The following is a 22,043-nucleotide window of genomic DNA, read 5'->3' on the forward strand; positions in this document are numbered from 1 at the left end:
AGCTTGGCCTTAATATTTAGTCTGATAAGTTTGTATAATAAATTAAATGTAAATTAATGATCTCACCCTGAACATTAACATTTGTTGGGTTAATGTATATAATTCATAACATTGTAGGGTTTTAAATTAAACATGTAAATCAATTAGGAACATTTTTATAACAAACAACATGATCTTAACCTTAGTATTTAAATTATTCAGGTAAATTTATACAACTAATTATTCTGTACGCTCTGAGACGTAATATTTAAATTGGTTTAATAAAGAATAGTGTCTTAATATTCAAACGAGTGAGGTACATTTTATTATAACTATTTACTGTCTAAGCCTTGGTAGTGAAATTTGCCAACATTTAGTCACATAAATATACAGAATAAATATTACTGGTCTTGCAGTGTATCTATATATATATAAAACCTTAATATTTACATTTATCAGGTGGTTATTGTGTTTTATACAACATTATAGGTCACATCTCCACTAGATAATAATTGATGGTGAATCTGTGACGGTGTTTTGTGTGAAAGTAGAGAAACAAGTTTGGAAATTTATTAGATGTATATAAAACGAACCGACTTAAACCGACACAGCAGCTCGAACATAAAGTCTACTTTGACCAAACGTTCACATTTCCAGTTTTTGTTGTCAAAAAGGTTCTAATTCTACTTTATATTTACCATTGAGGTGGTGTACAAGTGTTCCTGGTATTTAACCGACCATCTGTTAACAGCGTCGCCACAATATTAGAAACTTTGTCGTCCTTTTTCACCAAAAACTAAAAGCTTTGTAAAAGGAGAATCGACGGCAAAGCTGTTTGATTGTGTTCGATTTCACACGTGGATCTGATAAAGTGGGTCAGTCCGACCAGTGATGCTGAAGCAGCTTTGAGCTCTTGTTGGATAAACAGATGTGGTTCCACCTAAAATTATAAGACTTGATGTACATCTAGGGTCGGTGCTGCTTTACGGTTCTGGATCAGAGCCAGAATCAGCGTTGATCCTGTAGCCGACAATGCAGGGAAGGAAAAGCTGAACAGTTCCTCCTCGACGTCCTAAAACAAAAGGAGCTTTACGACGTCTTTAACGATCTTTATTGTTTAACAGACGTTTCCTCGCCTTCAGCCGCTTTCATGTCTAATCACGGTACAGGACAATTAGTTTAAAAAAAAAAAAAAAAATCAACAAGAAAAAGTCATAAAAAGATCAGAACCCCTAAAGGTCACCGCGGGAACTTACTGAGGAGGATTTTTAAACATACGTTCAGTTTAGAGAAACCTTATGGATGCAACAGAAGAGAACGTTGATGCAACAGTCGATGTATTTACTGTTTATTGTTCATTTTAACGGGACGATCTCAGTCGATGAGCAGCTGCTGGTTTAACGGATAAATCCAGCCGAGGGATTGGACGCCTCCAGGCTTTCTTTCTTTTTGTAAACCGGTTCGCTAAAACCCCAACTAGAGACAACGGGTGCCATGACAGCAGTTTCTTTGTGGGTTTTCTTCGCCAGATTCTATATTCTCTGAGATAAATACCAACAGATTAATAGTAATAACACTAAAAACAAACAAATCTGGACCACACATATTAATGCATGATGCTGCCACCACCGTGCTTCTTTCTCATATCGACAGTCATCAGCCATTTGTTTCATCAGACCACACGAGATTTCTACAAAAAGTTACCATTTTCCTCCCCATGTACTTTGCAAACTGTATTCTAGGGCTGGTCCCAATAGCAATTTCTGGGCTACGGGTGTTCGGGCCCAATTAATGACGAATATACAAATATTCTGCACGGTCGGGGGGGTGCCAACGGGTTGGAGCGCACCGACCGGGTGGAAGCGGCCGGAACGCACAGGCAGTATTTGGATGCTAATGCTAGCTTGGGTTAGCAGTGTTTCCATCATCGGCGGTGGTGGCAGCGGAGGGTGGTTTGCGGGCTAATATATATCAAGATACCACCACAACAATGGGGGTGATGGGGTGGCGGGCGAATATTCGGGTCACATAACTGATATCTGGATACCACCACAACGACCAAATATTCAGATGTTGGGGTCCAGCCTTACTGTATTTTGGCATTTTTGTTTATTTATTTTTTTTAAAGTGGCGTCATGCTTGTTGAGAAACCGTTCAAGTTGTTTTCACAGAGGATCCGACTATCGTTACTAACACACCACTTCTCTTCAAGGCCCTTTGCAGAAGCTCTGGAATGATTTTGCTAACAGACAGAATGTGTTTTCTTCCTGAGCGGCTTCGTGGTCGTGCAGTATATGTTTACTGCATACTGGGTTAGTTTTTAGGGATACCAGCAGGTTACAGTGGTAACAGCTGGACGCATCCAAAGCAGCAGAAATGTGAACAACAACCAGCAGATTAGCAGCTTCCCCATCACAGCTAGAATCCGTCAGATTGGGCCTTTTGAAGTAAACAACGAGCAACAAGTGCATCACATAAAGCGTCTCTCGTTTCTGTTGTATCCGCAGAGTGTTTCTCAAACTGGTCTTGTGTTATAACCAAACTGGATCAACTGGCTGTTCAGTGACCTTTAGGGATCTCTGTAAAAAAAACCACAAACAAAAAACAAAAACAAAAGCACCACGAAACACTAAACTCCATTTAAAATCATCACAAAACTGGAAATATCACTGATAAATTTAAAACAAACAAAAACAGGATTACCCAACAACATGAACATTTAAAGCAAACAGGAAGTGTTTGTACAGCTCAACATTTTTCAGGCAGAAATAGTTTTTTGGCATCAAAATCAAAGGAATGTCGCTGCAGCTGTGAACTAAGAGCTTCTGTTAGAAATAAAATAAAATAAATCCAACAGATTTGTTATACTGACCTCATCAGCGTGTTTCTGACTAATTCATGGAAATATGAGTCTGTTGCTTAAACAGGAAGAGGTAGCCAGACATCGAAAAACCGTCCGTGAAAATAAAAATAAAAACCGTTGTCCTCTCGGTGGGGGCTGGTGGTGGGCGATCGGACGACCTCGTGTCGTAGACGATCTTAAACAGTGCAGCCGTCGGTATTTAGCTCATTTAACTCGTTAGCAAAGGATAGATTAACTGTCACGCTCACTTCACCTCTTGTATATGTTTAGGCTCAAGCACGGCACAAATATCAAATGAGTTTGCAGCACAGAACGAACCGTGAGGAGATAATTAGGGCGGGACCGAATAGCAATTTCTGGGCTCCAGATATTTGGGCCCATTTAATGATGAATATCCGAATACTCGTCGGGGTGGAAGTGGGCAGAGCACACAGGCAGCATTTGGCTGCTAATGCTTGTTTAGGGTAGCGGTCCCGGTTCTGTTTCCACCAACTGTCTAAGAGACAGGTTGTGATGTGTATAATTTATGTTTGTCAATTCATTGTTTTATTGTTCATAGATAATTAAAAACTGAGATCAAAAATGTAATAAATTGAAAAGGGTACAAATGGTAACAGATTGTTAAAAAATAGGTCACTTTAAAATCCAGTTTTAATTAAAAAGTTAGGTACTCTGCATCAGACTTTTATTTTGATAAGTCAGGTCACATGACTGACCTTTAGTGAGGTCAAGAGAGCAGCATTGTGGGTCAGAACCGGTACGGGATGCACCAGAGACACGTAGCGCAAGTTATCGCCATTCTGCATGTGGTCTGAGAGGCGCGTATGGTAACTATCTGTTGGTTTATATTTCATGTATAATGTGGTTTGATTTGCGCGAACAATATTATACAGTTTCTGTGGTGTGTTTGTATTCTAACTGACCGAGCCTGTTCACTGATTATGCTAACAAGAGAGACTGAAAGATCCACAAATGTCTGTTGTTTTTTTTTTTTCCCAAGTTATTTTTTTGGCCTTTGTGCCTTTATTGGATATTGTAGTGAGAGAGAGACAGGAAGGTGGGGGAGAGGAATGGGGGGAGGACATGTGGGAGAGGGCCATGAGTGGGATTTGAACTCATGACCTCCACATTGGGACTGTAGCCCTGCACATGGGACACCGGCTCAACCAGGTGAGCTATAGCGGCGCCCCCAAATGTCTGTTTTTGATGTGCATTTGTTTATTGTGTCTAGCTTTCACGGTGTTACGCGGTGTTTGCCGAAGGGACAGACAGAGAAGAATTAAGAATAAACCTCCGTTGACATCAGTACGAAGCGTGGCCTCTGTCATTAGACCTGTGCAGCTACAAGTGGCGCCAGATGAATATTCGGATCTCTAAATTACCACCACAGCGACCGAATATTCGGATGTTCGGGTCCAGCCCTACAGATAATCAATGTGCATTGAGTTATAATCGCAGACTTTACCTTAAATTTAGCAATTTAACTCTCTGCTTTTCAGATTAATCTCACAGACTGCATCATGACGGGAGCTTAGTGTACGTTTTTTAGTAAAGATTAAAAGGAAAATGGCCGTCTCGCTAGTGTAATAACTAAGGGCAGTAGAGAAAGTATAAACAAAGTTTGTCAAAAGTTGACTTTAGGAGTTTATTTCTAGTTGAAACATGTTTGTGCTGCATGAAACAGTTTGTAGTTTGCAGCTGTAGTGAAACTAAAAAGGACAAACATACGATTTAGAACGCAGCTAAAGTCGACCAGGTCGCTGTTTATCAGCCTCTGCAGACAGACTCAACCTCCACCAGTCAGCTGCTTGGACGTGAGCCAACGCTGGTGCTCGGCGGCCTCGGTGAGCTTCCAGGTTCTGGTTGGACTGGACCTCCAGCATGCAGGAGGTTTTCCAGAGAACAGAACGAGGACTACTGAAGCTGGAGTCCAACCGGAGAGTCTCAAAAGACGTGAAGGAGCTGAGAAATACTCAACAGTACAGGAAAAACAACTTACTTGTAGAATCCTTCCTGATGCTAAGCTAAGATTATACTTTTTTCAAAGCTGCACAGACGCAAATCACTGCCACAGAACTTAGAGAATAAAATCAAACTAGGAGATTTGAGGGTTCGACGAGGTTCAGAAGTTCTCCTTAGGCCCGATCGCCCACCACCGGAGTTACAGGCTCAGGAGCAACAAACGATACGAGCGATGAATGAGTTCATGGTCCCTGAGCAAACAGCTTCACATGATGTGTTGTTGTGGGGAAATCCGTCTGTAATCTGTAAACAACTCCAGCTACAGAGCCTCCTTATAAAACTCCACACAAAGCACTTGTGGTTTCACTGCATCATACGTGTTTTTACATCCCCTCGGCCAGCATGCAGCAGTACAACGCTCCCGTTGTCTGGGAATGTTATCGCGTCCGCAGGCTCGGAGGCCTCTGAGCGGGGAATCTGCGGCGTGATCCTCCACAAAAAATAAAAAATAACACAGAGAAAGAGCTTCTCTCAGGAAGCAAAGGAACAATGGTCAGAGCGGTCGCTTCCCACCAGGAAGGCCGAGAACTGTGCTGCCGAGAAAACGTACTTCAGGGACCGCAGGTGTCGACGCACTCCTGGGCTCTGGAGAACACGTGGTAGACGTTCACCAGGGGGAACATGGTGAGGGCGCCCACCAGGGAGCCGGCCTGGATGGAGATGCCGCACCACAGCAGGGCGGCGTGGCCGGCCTCGTGGAGCAGCGTCCCGATCACCACCTTCAGGTAGGAGAAGAGGCCGGTGAAGACGATCCAGGAGACGACCTGCAGGGGGCGCAAGCACAGAGTCACAGCAGGTAAGACGAGAAGCTGAACAGGGTTTAGTGGAGTAAAACAAGTAGCAGCCAGTGAATGAACGATCACTGCTTGTGTCTATTTATGGTGTTTATTGCTCACATCTACCTTTAAACCATCAACAGTAAACTTTTTAAACTTGCATTTAAAACCCGTCCATCACTTTTGATTCCGTTTATGTCATTGTTTTTATGTTGTCTGTTGTATTTCTATGCCTTTTTAAATGTAGTTTTATCACAGTTTATTGTCTTGTTATGTAGTTTATAACCTGTTATCTATCCTTATATAATCTACACTTGTTCACTGTTATTGTTATCAGTCGTCTGTGAAGCACTTTGAACTGCAATAAGATGATTTAAACGTGCCATTAAAATAAAGGTCGACTGATTAATGGCTTAATCATCACTATTAAAATACATGAAACTCAAAAAAGATCTGAAACAAATATAAATAAGCGAAAACCTGAAACTAAAATGTTTTGATTTTCCCTCCATCTCGTCAGATTGCTTTAAAAAAACAAAACAAACAAAAAAAAAAGCCTGAGAAATCTTGTGTACCTGTTAGGGTTCAACATGGAGAATCGGTTGATGCATGATTATTTATTATAATTATTCCCATTTCATGGTGCTTTAACATTTACAGAAACGCAGCGCTGCTTTCTCTACATGTTTTGTGTTAGTTTGACTTTAATTCTTTGCATCATTTTTAATACTCGTCACCTGTATTCAGTTCACTGCCTACACGCAAAACATAAATATAACTGCACCATTCTTAGAAACAGACTTTTAGCAATATTAACCCGTAGCTGTGCACCGAGACGCCTCTGGTCTCCATCAGTTACTGCAGCAGTTCAGAAATTACTGTAAAAAGAGTGAAATGAGGTTTTCTAACGTCAGATTTACAGAGTTTCCTGTGAGCAGAACACACAGTTTAAATGTTAATGTCGCAGCTGATCGTGTTGATTTACTTGCAGGAAGTTAAAGTCGGGATTGTGGATAATATCTAATTAATCGTGCAGCTCTTGTCTGTAAAAACTGTCATCAAACGTATAATCTTATTGTTATTCCTACTTTAATCAGATGCCAGTTTTGATTCTTATTCATCCAGTGTGAGTGTTTCATCTCTGAGCTGCTGCTATGTTGCTCTCAGATCTTCTGGTAAAGGTTTGATTTCTGTCACTGAGGTTAGAAGGAAACACAAAGAGGCAGCTTTCAGTTTCTACGCATCACAAATCTGGAACCAACTCCCAGAAAACTGCAGATCTGCTGCAACATTCACTTCTGCAATAACACGAGTTTTTGTCTGAGGCTTTTGAATATCCTACATTTTATTCCTCTTTTAATTGTGTCGAACAGTGTCTGTTTTTGAAAAATACATTGCCTGACGTTGCTCTAACATTTTGTCTCGATGCCTGTTATGTGAAGCACTTTGAACTGCCTCCTTGTAGAAATGCTCCACACAAACGTGCCTAATATAATAAAAAGGATTAGGGTTTCATTGTTTTGGTGACACTCATGTGTTTTAATGTCTGTGGAGATTCTCAGTCATCCAGGTCGTGGTTCTTTTCGTAGTTTAATCTGCTTGAGTTCCTTGAAGACGTTTCATCCAAGAGGCTTCATCAGATCTGACTGACTAGTAGGGAGTTACAGATACTTATATCCTTAAGGAGCCATTAACACCTGAGTTTGGGTTTCAATTAGGGGTTTGTTGCTCCTCCCCCTCGTTATGCGAGTCGTTAGTGCTGCCACAATGGGGGAGTACTAACGACTCGTACTAACGTCTTCAAGGACCTCAAGCAAGTTCAGTTGCTATGACTAATCTACCAGAACATGTGTTTAAACCTGCAGCAGAATAAAAGAATACAAACATAAACGGTGAACATTTCCACTCACCGCTAAAGCCACACCAGCGTTGCTTCCCAGCAGCGGTGGACAGGGACTGAGAGCCGCCAACGCCATCAAATACGCAGCAAAAACCAGCCCAGCCACGGACAAGAAGCCCAAACCTGAGGAGGACCTGAAGGACAAGGTTTGTGATTATTACCGAGAAGGAGAGTTTTAATAAAAAGGTTGTTCCATCTCAAATGATCAGGTTCCTTCCGCTTGACTACTTCTGGTTTCCTCGAAACCTTATAATCGTAAACTACAGATATTTAAAATGATACGTGTAAAATTTTATCTTGACATTTCAAACACTTTTAGAGATAAACATTTTTGAATATTGCCTGTTGACCCTCTTTCAGCTTTTTTTTTTGCACATTTAAGGCTGTATTAATGACAATGTTATTATTATTATTATTATTATTATTAACTCTGTTCTACTGGTATCAGACCATCTCCCAACATTTTTGTTTTTTCGGTACAACTTGTCAACCCTGCTCATGACAGTTCAATTAAAATAACTTCATTGTCATTTTTGTGACCAAGCATTTCATAATAAAAGTATTCTACAAGTTTAGTTTTGTTTTATTGTGACGTGAAGCTACGTACGGCTCAAAAAATATCCCCAGTTGATCCGTGCGTTATCAAGTTTTTTCATTAATGAGCTTAAACATGAGACTTTTCGTGACAGCTTCAATCTTTTCACATTTCAACTCACCCGTAATCTAAGAATTTCTGATCTTTCTGTCCAATATTGCAGATTCTGAACCAATGACATGATGAGAAATAACAGAGAAAATTTCAGGGTTTTATCTTTAATAATTGCTGAGATGTTGTTCAATGTGAGAAAAAAACCTGCTGAAAGTGGGCAGATTTTAAAAAGAAAATATCCTAGAAAGCATTTGATATTTTAATGTGAAATTTCAAATACATCTTTATAAATATCCATGTTTTGTGTTTTACAAATTTTAGGCCAATCAGAGATGGTCGAGCAGAAATTATTCTAAGAAAATAGCATGACCCTTTTGACTTCAACTTCCAATAACCTTTTAATTATTGCGACCAAGTATTTCATATATAAAAAAGCATTCGACATGTGTTGTATGATTGTGAGATATTGTCATCCAAACATAGCTTTAAATTTCAACGTGTGGAAGAATGTGGAAAGTGGGTCAAAGTGCATTTAAAAAAATATATTTATATCTCAGACAGTTTTTAATAGATTAAGCTAAAATTTCACCAATATTCTTATTTTGTGCTACAAAAAATTCTGGCAAATCGAGCGGTCGAGCAGAAACTCTAGAAGTGTGATGATCTGAGATGGAATAAAACAAAAATCAAAATAAATGAGCTCTAGCAGATGCTGGGTCTCACCTGAGGACGACGAACATGGCCAGGAAGCAGGCCAGGGGGTTTGCGATGTTGCCGAGCACCACGGAGAGGTGGTAGGTCATGTTTCCGTAGGGCAGGCAGGAGAAGCTCTGGATGGACGGCAGGACGCCGTTGCTGAGGGCGTTGGAGACGGCGAGCAGCGCCAGCAGGTAGATGTTTCGCGGCGTCCAGAAGGTCTGAGCGGGCGGCTGCTGCTCCTCCAGCCGAACCTGATCCTCGGACACCGGCGTCCCTCCGTTGTGAAGCCGCTCGGTCTCCTCGCCGTTCTTTGCTGCCGCGCTGTCCGACTCCTGCGGCGGCGGCGACGCCTCGCCCTCAGGCTGCTTCTGTCTTCGAGTCAGCGCCAGAAAACTCAGCGCCGACACCGACAGCATCACGAACAGGAACCAGAAGAAGTTCTGGGCGGGGAAGTTCACCTTTAAATACTCCGGGTGCACCGTGCCGTTCACCGTTTTGCACTCCAGCTTGTTGACGCCTTGCCCCAGCGCCACGACGCAGGGGAACAAGGCGCTGAGGCCCTGGCCGATGAAGAAGGTGCGGATGTACTGGGGCGGGTAGCGGAACATGAAGGGCAGGAAGGTGACGTTGGACGTGCAGCAGACCAGAGACAACACGAAGGTGAAGAGCAGGAAGGGGAGCGAGCGTTTCTCTCCCGCCACCACCACGGTGTGCGACCAGAAGACGGCGAGGAAGGCCGACGCCACCACGGCCAGCAGCTGGATGCAGTGGATGACCAGGCGTTCGTTCAAGCGTCCCGGAGCGCAGTGGTGGGTGACGGTCACCGCGATGGGGCCGAGGTTCCCGAACGCTATGAGCACTGAGAGGTAGGCGGGAAGATTCCAGCCTGAAACAGGAAACATTTGGGGTTTGGTGATGAGAAACTGATAAAAACACAGTAATTTAACTCACAATTTACCCACTGGCAGGATTGGAAGGCTTATTATTCTATTAAAAATCACCAAAATGACATCATTTATCACAGAAAGACAAGGATTTTCCAACAGTTCTCAAATTAATCATGTGTAACGTTGGCTTCTTCCAGTAAAAACATCCAAATCTGAGCTAAAAAAAAAGTTGTATTTATTTATTAAAATACAATTCTACATGTTTAATTTAAGACTTTGCCCAAAATAAACCATTTGTGGCATCTAGATTTTGTAAAAAAACGAAAAATTCTGCCATCTTTGGTGCAACCGAGAAGCCGTGAGTGACTCAACTGCAACCGACGGTCATGTGACTAAAAAATCAGGGATTTTTCAGATGACGTGAAGACTGGGTTTGAAATAATAAATAGTAAAATATCTTCGGCATTTCGCCATTTTTTCGATTGTAACATCTGTGGACACTGTAGAAAAATATACATGTGGATTCAATTTTTCCCCCCAATTTTTAATTAAAGAAATACCGTAAAGTCTGGACTATTGAGGCACCTGAATATCAGCCACACCCACTGACTTTAAAAAGAAAACCAGGTGTGTACATATACAGGCTGCTCTGGTCTCTAAGCTGCAGGTGTCCACGTTGGAACATGAGATATTTACACAGAAAGATGTTTTAACTTTTAATTAAATACGTACGCTAACATACACAAACACCGTAGCTGCTTTTTTCTGAACAGTTCTTGTAACACGGCTGGTTGAGGAAATAAAACTCCAGCAGCTACCAGGAAAAGTCATTGATCGCTATCTTCATCTTCCTCCTGCACTAAAACCACTGAAGTCGTCTTCTTCAGTGTCTTCAGGAGCTGAACAACCTCAGAATCACTTCGTCACTTCCTCAGTCTCTCTGTCGCTCTCAGTGTCACTTTGGTCTCGAGGCAAACTCGTAAAAATCCATAAATTAGCTGCGTAAATGTTTAAGCCGCAGAGTTCAAAGCATTTGAAAAAAGTAGCGGCTTATAGTCCGGACATTATGGTAATCAAACAAATTCAACTTTCTGTTTTTAATGATTTACACCATTCTGTGTCATCCTGCACAGAAGACATTTCTGATTTCTCTCTGCTTCTGTTTCCACTGAGGTGCAGGACTTTGTCGTAAAAAATTATCCCGCAGGAAGTTAATATGTGCAGCAGGTTTAGAGTTTAAGATGCAGTATATCTTATTTTACGTGTGTATTTTATGAAATATTAAAGGATGAACCATTTCAGATGTCTGTATCTTGACTCATTTTGTTGCTTCAAATTGTGCCTGACAGCTTATGATGAAAACAATTTGCTTTTTTTAATAAACTCATACTGACCGCTGTTCACTAGATGTTTTGTTAGGATTCCAGTCTGCTACACACCTGGTTACCTGGTACAGTTTAGATAACATTCACCAAGAAATTCTGCTTATTTTGGACGCAGATTTGAAGTAATTTTCCTAATCGATAATCTGCTATAATGCAAAACGGGAGGTTTTTCTGTTTTTTTTGTGTGTTTTTAGATGTAAACCTCTAGTGTGGTCAAAATGCAAAAGACGTAGGAACCATATTTTGCATTATCACAAATCAAAACTGGGTTTTTAAAGACACAGCACATGTAAGAAACTAATTTATAAAAGCATTGAAATCTTAACTTTTGCATTTAAACGAATAAAGGTTTGACAACTGAAATTTGAAGACTGCAAAATCTCCCCTTTTGCATTTTCCCAAAGAGAATAAAAGGTTTCACAAATCAGAGACTGTGTGCTGAAGATTTGCTTCCCCCTCTGGCACAATCCAGGAATCTAATTGTTTGCATTTTTGCAAATAAAACAGAAGCTGCACAATCAGAAACTCTGTTTTAAGGCTACTGCAGAAAAATCCAGTCCAGATTTGATCAAATTTTTTACAGTGGGTTTGGATTTGTGGCTGCATAATGTTGTCAAGATGTGTGGGGGAGAAAATACAGCAAAAACCTCCTTTTTTGCATTTTAACAAATAGAATAAATGTTGGAAACTGTGTTTTAAAGACTCCTTAGATCGTTTGGCATCATGTAGTCCAGATTTTACCCGTCTCTATATAAAGGACCTGGTCTAAATCTGGGCAATACTGTGTTTTCTACCATAAGGACTTGTGTACAGCTTGGTTTATTTTTTATTTTTGTAGTACATTTCCCTACTGTGGAATTAATAAAGGCTTCTGTTATCATACCTTTAGCTGGTCTACATGTGGAAAAAGTTTAACACAAGTCTCATAAATGTGACAGCTGGTTTCAGAAACTGTTAAAAAGCTTTACCCAAAATATTCAACCGGGTTTTTACATCATGAAAATGTGGCAGAACAACACGTTTTCTAGTTTCTATCCCTTAATCTGAGGTTAATTTCAGCACAAATTAGAGGATTAAATGCAGTCCAGTATGAGCTGCAATATTTAATTTATTTTAAATAATTAATAAAATTGACTTAAAGTACATTTTAGTTGTCAATAAATAGTTAAATGTAGTTTAAATCCCACCACTAGAAAGAATAAATAATAACGTGCTTTTATTTCGTAAAGCAGTTCAATATATAAACTCGTATAAAGTTAGTTTTAAGTTGAAGGAACACTTTGCTAACATTGTTGAAACCAGCTAGCATCGCCTGATTGAGCACTGAAGCTAATTAAACCCCAATAATTAATATAATAAATTCAAACCGTGCCGCTCTGAAATGATAAACGGATGGTTTTTAGCGGAGGAAAGGTCAGAGCAGGTGACCGGCTTCAGTCCTCGGCGCTCCGGACACTGACCTTCGGGCAGCACGTTGACGACCACCGGCAGCTCGACCCACAGACTGTTGACGGAAACCCAGGAGCCCATCGCGAACAGCGCCATGAGGCCGTGGGTGACCGCGGCGCTGCTCCACCAACCGGCCGACATGGTGGCTCCGAGCCCGGTCCGGAGGATGACGAGACGCCGGCGAACAGCTGGACCTTGTTCGGGTCCGAACACCGACAGTGTGCCGCCGCTTCACGCCGCTACGAGAACCACAATGGCGGAGGTGACGCCACGCAAAGTTCCCGCCCCTCCGGCTGCCTTCACGGACCCTCGGAACTTCATAGCTCCTGGTTTTTTCAAAAGTCAAAACTTGTGTATTTAAGCTTTTCAAATTTATAGATATATATTTTTAAATTCTGTTATTACATAACAAATAAGTATAGTGCAACGAAACTGTCATAAATCGACTGTATTTCACGCATCACACATTAAAACGCCGCTTTTACGCCTTTAAACTCGCTTTCAGCAGTATTCTGTTGAAATACGGTAAAAATTCGCTCTTGACAGCATTCAGGTAATCTTTGTTCAACTCAGATTCTCGCGTCGTCGAAAACAAAAGATGAGAGATCGATATTATTTCACAAAAGTTCATTTTTACGCCGTCCTCTGAGCCTGAACGCGGTATGGAGAGGCGTTCACGGATCAATCACAGCTTCGGTTGTTTGGTAATTAAAATAGTGGACAATAAAAGAGTGCTTTGAACGCACCGCTGTAAGAAATGATTTTTGTTGTTTTGTCGCCGTTTTTGACTGTAATTTAAAAACAACAACAACAACAACAACAATAAATGAATAAACTAAACAAACAAAAAATAACACTTTAAAAAGTTTCTGGTGTTTTACCTTGTTTTAGTAAAGTCATGGAAAAAAAACAATGTTAACTGATTTGTTTGTTGTTTATTAAAAAAGAAAAACAAATAAAACTTTATAATGTATGACATAATCAATGCACTAGTGTAACTGTTTAGTATTTGAAACAAAGCATACATAGGATGGAAGATTAAAGACTGAAAAATGGCAATTTTTTCTTTGTCAGCTGTTATTTTACAGATTTTCCCAGTTCTGATCAACTACAGACGGCTTGTAAAAACACAGAGAAGAAAAACATTAATTAAAATGTAAGTGTGAAAAAAAATAATGGACATAGCATCTACATCAAAAATTAGTTTTGTTTTGGGGTTTTTTTTTACAAATAGTAAATTGTTCTTTAGCAATGTGTGACTGTACACAATAACACTGTATTTAAATCTGCTTTAAATATATATTTTATTCAGATATTTGTCATTATTCTTAGTATCTTCACATATTTTTTTATTAATTGAAGTATCTCTTGGTTTTTAAAGGTGCTTTTTTTTTTAACGCTTCCTGCAAGATTTTCTTTTTTTCTTATTTAAAAAAACAAAACAAAACACATTTCTCATTTATTTGTTGTTCAGTGTTTTGCTGCAGGCCAAACTGTCATATTTCTTTCATCATTTGCTTACACAAGCGTGAAAGCCATGTAAAAGTAAACGAGAACTCATGTACAGTTTAAAGAGCTTTTCTACGTAACCCTCAACCTGATGAAACCAGTTCTGCTTTTTTACTTGTTGATAAAGTTCATAAGAAAACCACAATATAAATTACACAAGTGTATGTAAGACTTTAAGGTCAAAATGTCTTTGTTCTGCTTCAGATATCATTTCTTTAAAACATTACACCGTGTCCATCTAGAATTCAGTTCCTTTTTCGTGGCTGCAGTCTCACATCGTTCAGCAATTTGTCTCCAGAACTCTTCTAAGCAGGTTTCATCCGGACAATCCATCAAGAGTTTGTACAAGAGCTTCAGGTGTCATTTCAGAGAGCAGAGGTTACTTCATGCTACTTAGAATAAGTTCTTTAAAGTATTATAGCTGCATTTTGAGGATGTCGTGTTTTTAGACCTGGGAATTTTGGTAATTTCATCCTCAAAAGTCACCACTTTACAGGTTAATTATCCATCAATCCATCATCTGTACACCTTAATCCTCACTATGGGGGGCTGGAGTCTATCCCAGCTGACTCAGGGTGAAGGCAGGTTCACCTGGACAGGTAACCAGTCTATCACAGGGCTTCACTTAGAGACAGACAACCAAGCACACTCACATTCACACCTACGGACAATTTAGAATCACCAATTAACCTCAACATGTTTGTGGACTGTGGGACGAAGCCGGAGAACCCGGAGAGAACCCACGCTGCACAGGGAGAACATGGAGACTCCACGCAGAAAGATCCTGGGTGTCCTCACTGGGACGCAAACCGGCGACCTTCTAGGCGACGATGCTAACCACCTTGCAGCCCCAGTTTATCTCGAAAAATAAAACTCCCACAGACATGAAATGAGGTGAGCACACAGACAGTTTATAATTGCATTTAAAAAAATAAAATCAATTCACCATTTCCTTTATAGAGTTTCCCTGTTTCGTTTTTTAAACTAAATTGTTTGCCCGTGCCAAACCACTTGTTTTATTACATAAAGTGTAAATAGACTCACGTATTTTCCATCACATGTTAAACTGTCACCTTGTGTCTGAATCAAGTGTTTTCCTTTATATAAATGAAAAGACTAAAAAAAAAGATTTTCAAAACAAACTGAAGCAGAAAAGTCACAAATCGGTGCATAAAAACTAAACAAAATGCTGGAAACTAAACGTTCGCTGCTCATAATTTGCCCCATATTGAAATGAAACCTTCACCTGATGTCAGTTTGTTTTTCTGTAGAACACAAAGCAGGTCTCAGGTGTAAACAAACACACTCACCTAACATTCTGCTTCTATTTATCGTTGCTGTCGCAGCATCTCAGAAACACGCATTTCCCTTAAAAAGATCTGAACCAAGTCTGAGTCAGTCACCGAGCAGCTGCTTGTGCTGAAATATTTCCAGATTATTTGTGTCTTCAGTAGAACAACATCAACTGATCTTCGTCCCGCCGTGTTATGATCTAATTAGACGCCATGCTTTAAAGCTGACAGTGAGCTTCTTTTGCACCATAATGAACAAAGGAACCGCTGTGACATTCGGCCCAGTGACCCCAACAAGCTGCTCTTGTCATCTGTGTTTTCTTGAGCTGCTTTTATAACCATGAACTCGCCGACTCTGCTGCTGCCGGTGACGCAACCAGACGCCCTTCAAATGTGGCAAACACAAGGTTGTTGTGTGACGTTTTCTACACAACCGCGAAGTACGATTTAATTTGACAGTGATTCATTTAACTTGTTCTTTACAGTCAGTGGCTGTTATAAATCGTAACGGCTACAAAACAAGAATACTGTTTTTTTTTTAGTAACAAAAAGCATTCACAGGAAGCTACGGTCCAACATAATACAAACACAAGAACAGAATCGTATTGAAAACATCCTAATCTAACAGTCTTTCCGACTAACGGAGTCAAAAACATTCTTTGCACACACATGATGGCGTTTCAAACATTATTTTATCTCTGTAAGGAACAGCTGAGGTCATTCTTTGTGTTTCTATATAGCCATAAAGTGCATTTGAAGCCCACTTTTGCAGAGAAGTTGTAAACTGACGCAATGAAAATTAGGTTAAACACCTACTAAACTGTGCTGAGTTGTGTTGTCAGAAGGTGGCGCTGTAGGCTACGTTAGCGGTAATAAACGGAGCGGAAGCTAAACCAGCTGTTTGCCAACGAAGAGACGAACAATGCTTTGTCCATCTACGAGGGGAAAAACGGAGGAAATTGATCAGGAATTCAGGAAAACTGTGATTATTATTTTATGTCAGCTGGCAGCGGTCACGTTTTATGTTCTCGTGAGGCAAAAACAACGAAACAAACAGCCGATCAAATTAAACGTCGGTTAAATTACCGCAGAAATGTGTCTCTAGAACAAATCAAAAACCACCTAAAGCAAGCAGCGACACTTTCATTTACTGTGAAATTTGGCTGTTTCTATTCATGTTTTTAAATAATTAATATTACTTATCCAAAAAAACGTCTCCACCTCCACTTAAGCTAAATTTTTTTTAGAAGAAGCCAAAAACAGTCTCAAGTAAACATATGAACATTTTTTTTTTTTGCAAATACGGGGAGGTTTCCTTTGACTTCTGCTCATGCGATGCTTCAAAATGCACATAAAAAAACACACATTATGGACACACAGCGAATATGAGTCATGCTGATAACCAAAGAGTCGGATTTGTCATGATGCTGTTTTTGTGAAATTAACAGTTTTTTTATTTCTAAATTTGTCCCTTTCCAACCGTTTCTAATGCAATACCTGAAAATGCACGTAAAAATCCATGATGACCATAAAGAGACGAAAGAAACAGCTGATCAGTCATCAGAGTCAAATGTCAGAAGTCAGAGCTTTTAACTCTTTCTAGAAGTCAAAAAACTGCCCTTTTTTCCCCCCCAAATTTGAGCATGTTTTCATAAACTCCAGTGTTTAAATTGAGTTTTTCTGATAAAAAACTCCAAAATGCTCCATAAGAACATGCTCCGGAGACGCAGATATTTAAAGTCATGTGTTCAGATGTCCTTCTCCTGCCTTCTGCTCCTGAACGTCACACGGTTTAAGCTCCGACGTGCTGCTTTCGCTCTGAACAGCTGCAGCGTTCGCGTCTTTGATCGCGGGTTTTATTTTTGTCTTTCTTGGCGCCCAAACAAGAGAGTATCCCGGTTTAACGCGAGGCAGAGCGAGCTTCAGCTTCAGCACCATCTGCGTGGCGTTGAGCATAACTCCCTCCAGGTTTGGGTTTGTGTTGTTCAGAATCATTTTCTGGTACAGAATCTCGCAGCGAGCCGCTTCTCTCCTCTCGGCTCGGGACTTCCCATCGAAGCGCAGCATCATCTTATCGACGTCCTGCTTCGTTTTGCACGGACCTCCGTTCCTCCTCACCATCGCCACGATGTATTCCTGATCCATGATCTCCTCGCGCTCTTCTTGGCGGAGCCTTCGACTGCTGTGAGCTTTCTTCATCTGTGGACTGGATTCTTCTTTGATGCTCCTTTTACTTTGCACGATGGACGAATCATCGAAGTCGTCGTCGGATGAATCAGATCGATCTTCATCATCCTGAGAACTATCCGATGACAAGGTTTGTTTTTTCTTGGAGGGTGAAGGCGAGCTGACGAAGGGATATTCTGCCATCAAGATGGAGAACGTGCAGCTGACCAACTGCGAGCTCAAATCCGTGGAAGGGACTTGAGAAAACTTCCCTCCTGGTAGAAAATCGTTCAGGTGTTTCTCAGTAACGGAGGCAATCACCTTTATCAGTCTCTTCAGACAGGCTCTGATCAGATCTCTGTTTGTGTGCCACTGGCCACAGTAGTGAAACACTCCCTCAAACACTTTCTCCTGCACCGGCAACTGCAGGAAAACATTCGTGGCCTCCTCTGGTTCCAGCAGAGTGGAGGGATCTTTGGACCAATCCAAGAACTTCTGGTAGAGATCGAGGATGTTCTGACCGAACAGCGAGTATTCTCCGTCGCTCATCAGCAGCTGCCAAAACGGTCCGAGGATTTTGCAGTAAACAATAGCAAGAACGCACACGAAGCTTTGAATCACAGAATCGTTGGCGTCGGCCACGACGCTTTCCAGAATAACGTTCGGACATTCGTCGTTGTTTAGCGACAGCAGATCGGACAGGAAGAGCGCGATCTCTTTGTGATGGTGAATGAGACCCGCTGCAGCTTCGAAGTAGCTGTAGAACTGGTTCGGCTGATTCCCTCTGAGTTTGGACGGGTTTTTCTTCTCGGCGCAGAAAGCCACCCAGTGCTTCCTGTAGCTCTGCCTGTTGGGGGAGCGAGGGCTGAGGATGTCGCAGGCCGTGTGGATGTAGCGCGACGTGGCGCTTTCTGGCAAATTCACAAAGTTCTTGAATTTCTGAAGCTTATCGCGACCCAGTTTCTCCCCCGCCGACAGAACGATCTCCTTTTCGAAGCACATGATCTGCTGCTCGATGGCGTCGTGCACGTCAACCAGGAAGTTGGCATTGTGGTTTAAAAACACGACGGGAGAAGCGAGTGAAATGTCGTCGCCCAGCGAGTCGAGTTTCTTCTCGAAGTCTGCCAGCGCCGGATGCTCCTTGCAGGTCAGAGCGTACTGATTTCTGAGCAGGTCCAGAGAAACCTGTTTGCATGCTGCGGTTTTCCCGCCGTAAACACTCGACAGCTTTTGCACTGACGTCATCGCAATGTCGAGCAGAGTCTGAGGTTCTCCAGCGTTCACATCCTCGTTTCCACAATCTGCAGCGACAGGTTCTTTCTTTGGTTTCTTTCTCACGACTTCTCTGATCACCTCAGACGTCTCCGTTATCTCCCAGCTCTCAGGTTCCTCCTTAATTGAATATTTTTCAGAATTGTTGTCATCTCTCCTCACGCGTTTCTTCACAATAAATTTCGGTGTTTTTTTGCAGACCAGCTCAAACGGACTCTGAAGCAGGTTTTCCATCGCGGCGTTCCTCCTGTAACTCCTTGTCTCATAATTGCGATAACACATTTTTAACTTTTTGATCTTTCCCCTCAGGACTTTATAGGCTTTCTGAATGTCCCCGTTCTTGCAAAACTCATGGTTGAAGTTTCTGAGCCACGTAACGAGAACGACGGCGGCGATTTTCTCCCTGGCGGCAAAGTTGCACAACTCCAGAATCAAGCCGTTTGTGACTTCGAGGGACTGAGCTCGTTCTGAAAAGTCCCTCATCTCCAGAAGGTGCTGCCGCTCCACGCCGATGCTGTCGCAAATCGGCCCGACAAAGTTAAAGTTGATGTCCGACTCCAGGAAGCTCAGCCTGGCGTAGCTTCCCAGACTCAGCGTCGTCGCGATGCCTCTTTCAATCAAACGACGGAAGTCGGTCGAGTGATGCGACGGGAAGATTTTCTTGAGCCAGTTCAGGATGGCGATCCAGGGGAAGTTGTTGTCCTCCCTCATGAGTCCGACTTGAATCAAAAGTCTGTTCCTACACGGTCGCTCTTGGAGCTCGAGTCCTTCTGCTGACTGAGGACCGATGAAGTCTGCAACCAGCTTCCAGTAGTACTCATCTCCTGGAAAACAGAGAAGGGGTTAGAAAAGTAACGTCTGACAAACAGGCAAGACGTTTGGTATGAACTGAGCAGTAGTACAGTCGTTAGATGCAGAATTATCTCTGATGTTGACTTAAATCAGTGGCTGACAATAATAATCCTGAAATAGGATCTTAAATAAAACTTAATATGCTTTACTTTCTTCTTCTGTCAACTGCTATCATGCGTGCTTTTTTTCAAACTTTATAATAATGTCCCTTCTTGGCCAGCTGTCCCTCAAAAAAAAAAGATCAGAATAAGAATCAGAATCTCTTTATTGCCATTGTACGAGAAGCACAACGAAATTTGAGTTAGCAACTCTCGTAGGCAGTGCAAAACAACAGGACAAAAAGTGCACAAGACAAAGTATACAAATGTTAAAAGACTGTACAGTTCACGAGGGGAGGGGTATTTACACGACTAAAGGGAAGGGATGAAGACTAGAAAAAAATAGAATATAAAATAAAAAATATGAATATGAAATAAAAAATAAAAAACAACTGGGACATTGCACTTGGTGTACGAACAGAGATTTTTCTTACATTGATGAATGGTGAATGGGAATGTCAATTTGTGTGGAGCTATTTAGTCACTAGTTGAAGCTACATATATTAGCATTTATCCACTGCTTTCAGCTTTGTTAATCCATACTGCCAGCCAACCATTTAAACAATATCTGACATAGTTTTAGTTTGGGGTAATAATTTAAGAGATAAGATAAAAACTGTATTAATCTCAAAGGAAATTCTTGAAACTATTTATTCGTTATTTTAGCCCTTGTCCTCATTAATAGTACACACTTTTCGAGACAAATACCTCCCCCCTCTGTTAAAAACAACAACACAACTACAAATGTGGTGAACCAGGTCATACTGGGAAGTTTTGAACTCGTAACAGTGACTGCTAATCCAACACGAAGAATCCAGCAAACGTATATCTGCTGTTGTTTTTGTTGATGTTTCAGACACGTGTTTATTACACAAAGCAGCAGTGAGCATGTGTGACTGGAGATGTGACATCAGAGTTCCCCAAACTCTCTATTTACACATTATTTGACAAGGTGTTTTAAAAAATCCACTTTAGGGACCTAAAAGCTGTTTGCATTTGGAACAGTGGTTCAGAGGAAACATTAATCTTTATTAGTGTGGACGAGGCCTTAGCTGGCTTTTTAAACGGTTTATGTACATCTTTACAAAGGTATTTCAATCAATTATTTACTATTTCACCTTTACACCCTTTACTTATGTATTCTAATTGATTTGTGCATTCCTTTTAGCTGTTTGTCTCTACAGCTGATCCATTACTTTCATTTGATTGTCAACTTTTCTTCTCAAACCTGCTCAGGTTCACTTAATGCTTCAGTTTAAACTGATATTTCTGTTTTGCTTTCAGATGAGTTGAGCAAATCTTTCCATGCACCCTGTGGCAACTGCATGAGTAAACTCTGGGGTACAAATACTCCTGGTTGGGAATCACTGACTGTTTACTTTCACTGCATTCAGACTTACTCAGATTCGCTTCAGTAACAACTTCTTTCCCACAGAGAGAAAAATCTTGACGCTCCTCCATCGTGTGCTGTTGAAAAGAGACAGAGGAAAATCTTTAATCTACTGCATTTAGCAGCACTACAAATTTCTTGCCCATTAACGTAATATAAATAAAGTCACTATTATAACAACAGCATCACAAACCACAGCCATAAAGTTAAATCACTGAGTCGAAACAGCTCAAATGATACCTGATCATTACAAAGGTTGGGGTTAAATGTGTTAACTGCACTGGTTTAGCAAAATATGCATTATAAACTGGGGATATCAGTGTGTTATTTTGTGCCACCTGGTGGGAGATGAGGCTCCAGGCTTTGCAGAAAATCCCACCTTCCTCCCACAAACCCTGAATATGTGCTACTAGCAGTGCACATGCAAGAGTCACACCAAAAATGCAAGAGTAACACCTAAAATCACACCTAGAATGCAAGAATAAAACCTAAAAGTTTGATACTTAAAGCAATTCAAGAGGATTCCTGTGGATTACTCTCTCTAAATATAAACAGGAACTTCCAAATCCCAAAAGCATTAAAGCTACATCTGTAAATGAGAGCTAATGCTGCACCACCTCTGCATGCTAATGCTAATGCTAATCAGCCTTGTGAGCTCCTGTTAGCACAAACTTTACTGGCAGTAATACTAATCAGCAATAATACACAAACAGAGAAGCTGTGCGGCGCGCGGTAACATTTACAAATACTTTCAAAAGTACAAGCAGTAAAAGAAGCATTTAAAAAGCAGAACTTCTTACCCAGAAACTACAAACACCGAAACTCCTGCATTCGCTCCTTCTCAACCTCACGAAC

General features: G+C 41.1%; 2 protein-coding genes across 2 annotated transcripts; both read right to left on the reverse strand.

The window, feature by feature from the left end:
• Nucleotides 1-1,073: 1,073 nt before the first annotated feature.
• On the reverse strand, nt 1,074-12,857 carry LOC103365765 (solute carrier family 52, riboflavin transporter, member 2). The gene is made up of 5 exons (XM_008293298.1): nt 12,621-12,857; nt 8,913-9,774; nt 7,551-7,674; nt 4,038-5,628; nt 1,074-3,816 (listed from the first exon to the last, which is right to left on the reverse strand). Exons 1-4 carry the CDS (start codon nt 12,748-12,750, stop codon nt 5,416-5,418), a joined length of 1,329 nt encoding a protein of 442 aa, XP_008291520.1. The 5' UTR covers nt 12,751-12,857; the 3' UTR covers nt 1,074-3,816; nt 4,038-5,415.
• A 2,151-nt stretch (nt 12,858-15,008) lies between these two features.
• Nucleotides 15,009-22,043, reverse strand: LOC103365766 (uncharacterized). Its single transcript, XM_008293299.1, has 3 exons — nt 21,989-22,043; nt 21,199-21,265; nt 15,009-19,672 (listed from the first exon to the last, which is right to left on the reverse strand). The coding sequence occupies exons 2-3, from the start codon at nt 21,257-21,259 to the stop codon at nt 17,151-17,153; spliced, it is 2,583 nt and encodes an 860-aa protein (XP_008291521.1). The 5' UTR covers nt 21,260-21,265; nt 21,989-22,043; the 3' UTR covers nt 15,009-17,150.

Source organism: Stegastes partitus, unplaced genomic scaffold (genome assembly GCF_000690725.1).
Source record: "Stegastes partitus isolate 25-593 unplaced genomic scaffold, Stegastes_partitus-1.0.2 Scaffold872, whole genome shotgun sequence".
Classification (NCBI taxonomy): Eukaryota; Metazoa; Chordata; class Actinopteri; family Pomacentridae; genus Stegastes; species Stegastes partitus.

Bases quoted from the DNA above. Each gene is read 5' to 3' on its own strand.
- LOC103365765 (XM_008293298.1), bottom strand. From the start codon at position 12,750: ATGTCGGCCGGTTGGTGGAGCAGCGCCGCGGTCACCCACGGCCTCATG. The intron at 7,675-8,912 runs GTGAGACCCAGC...CTTGTCCTTCAG, and splicing joins GCCATGTTCGTCGTCCTCAG to GTCCTCCTCAGGTTTGGGCT. The intron at 5,629-7,550 runs GTGAGTGGAAAT...CGCCCCCTGCAG, and splicing joins ACGCTGGTGTGGCTTTAGCG to GTCGTCTCCTGGATCGTCTT.
- LOC103365766 (XM_008293299.1), bottom strand. From the start codon at position 21,259: ATGGAGGAGCGTCAAGATTTTTCTCTCTGTGGGAAAGAAGTTGTTACT. The intron at 19,673-21,198 runs GTAAGTCTGAAT...TCTGTTTTCCAG, and splicing joins TGTTACTGAAGCGAATCTGA to GAGATGAGTACTACTGGAAG.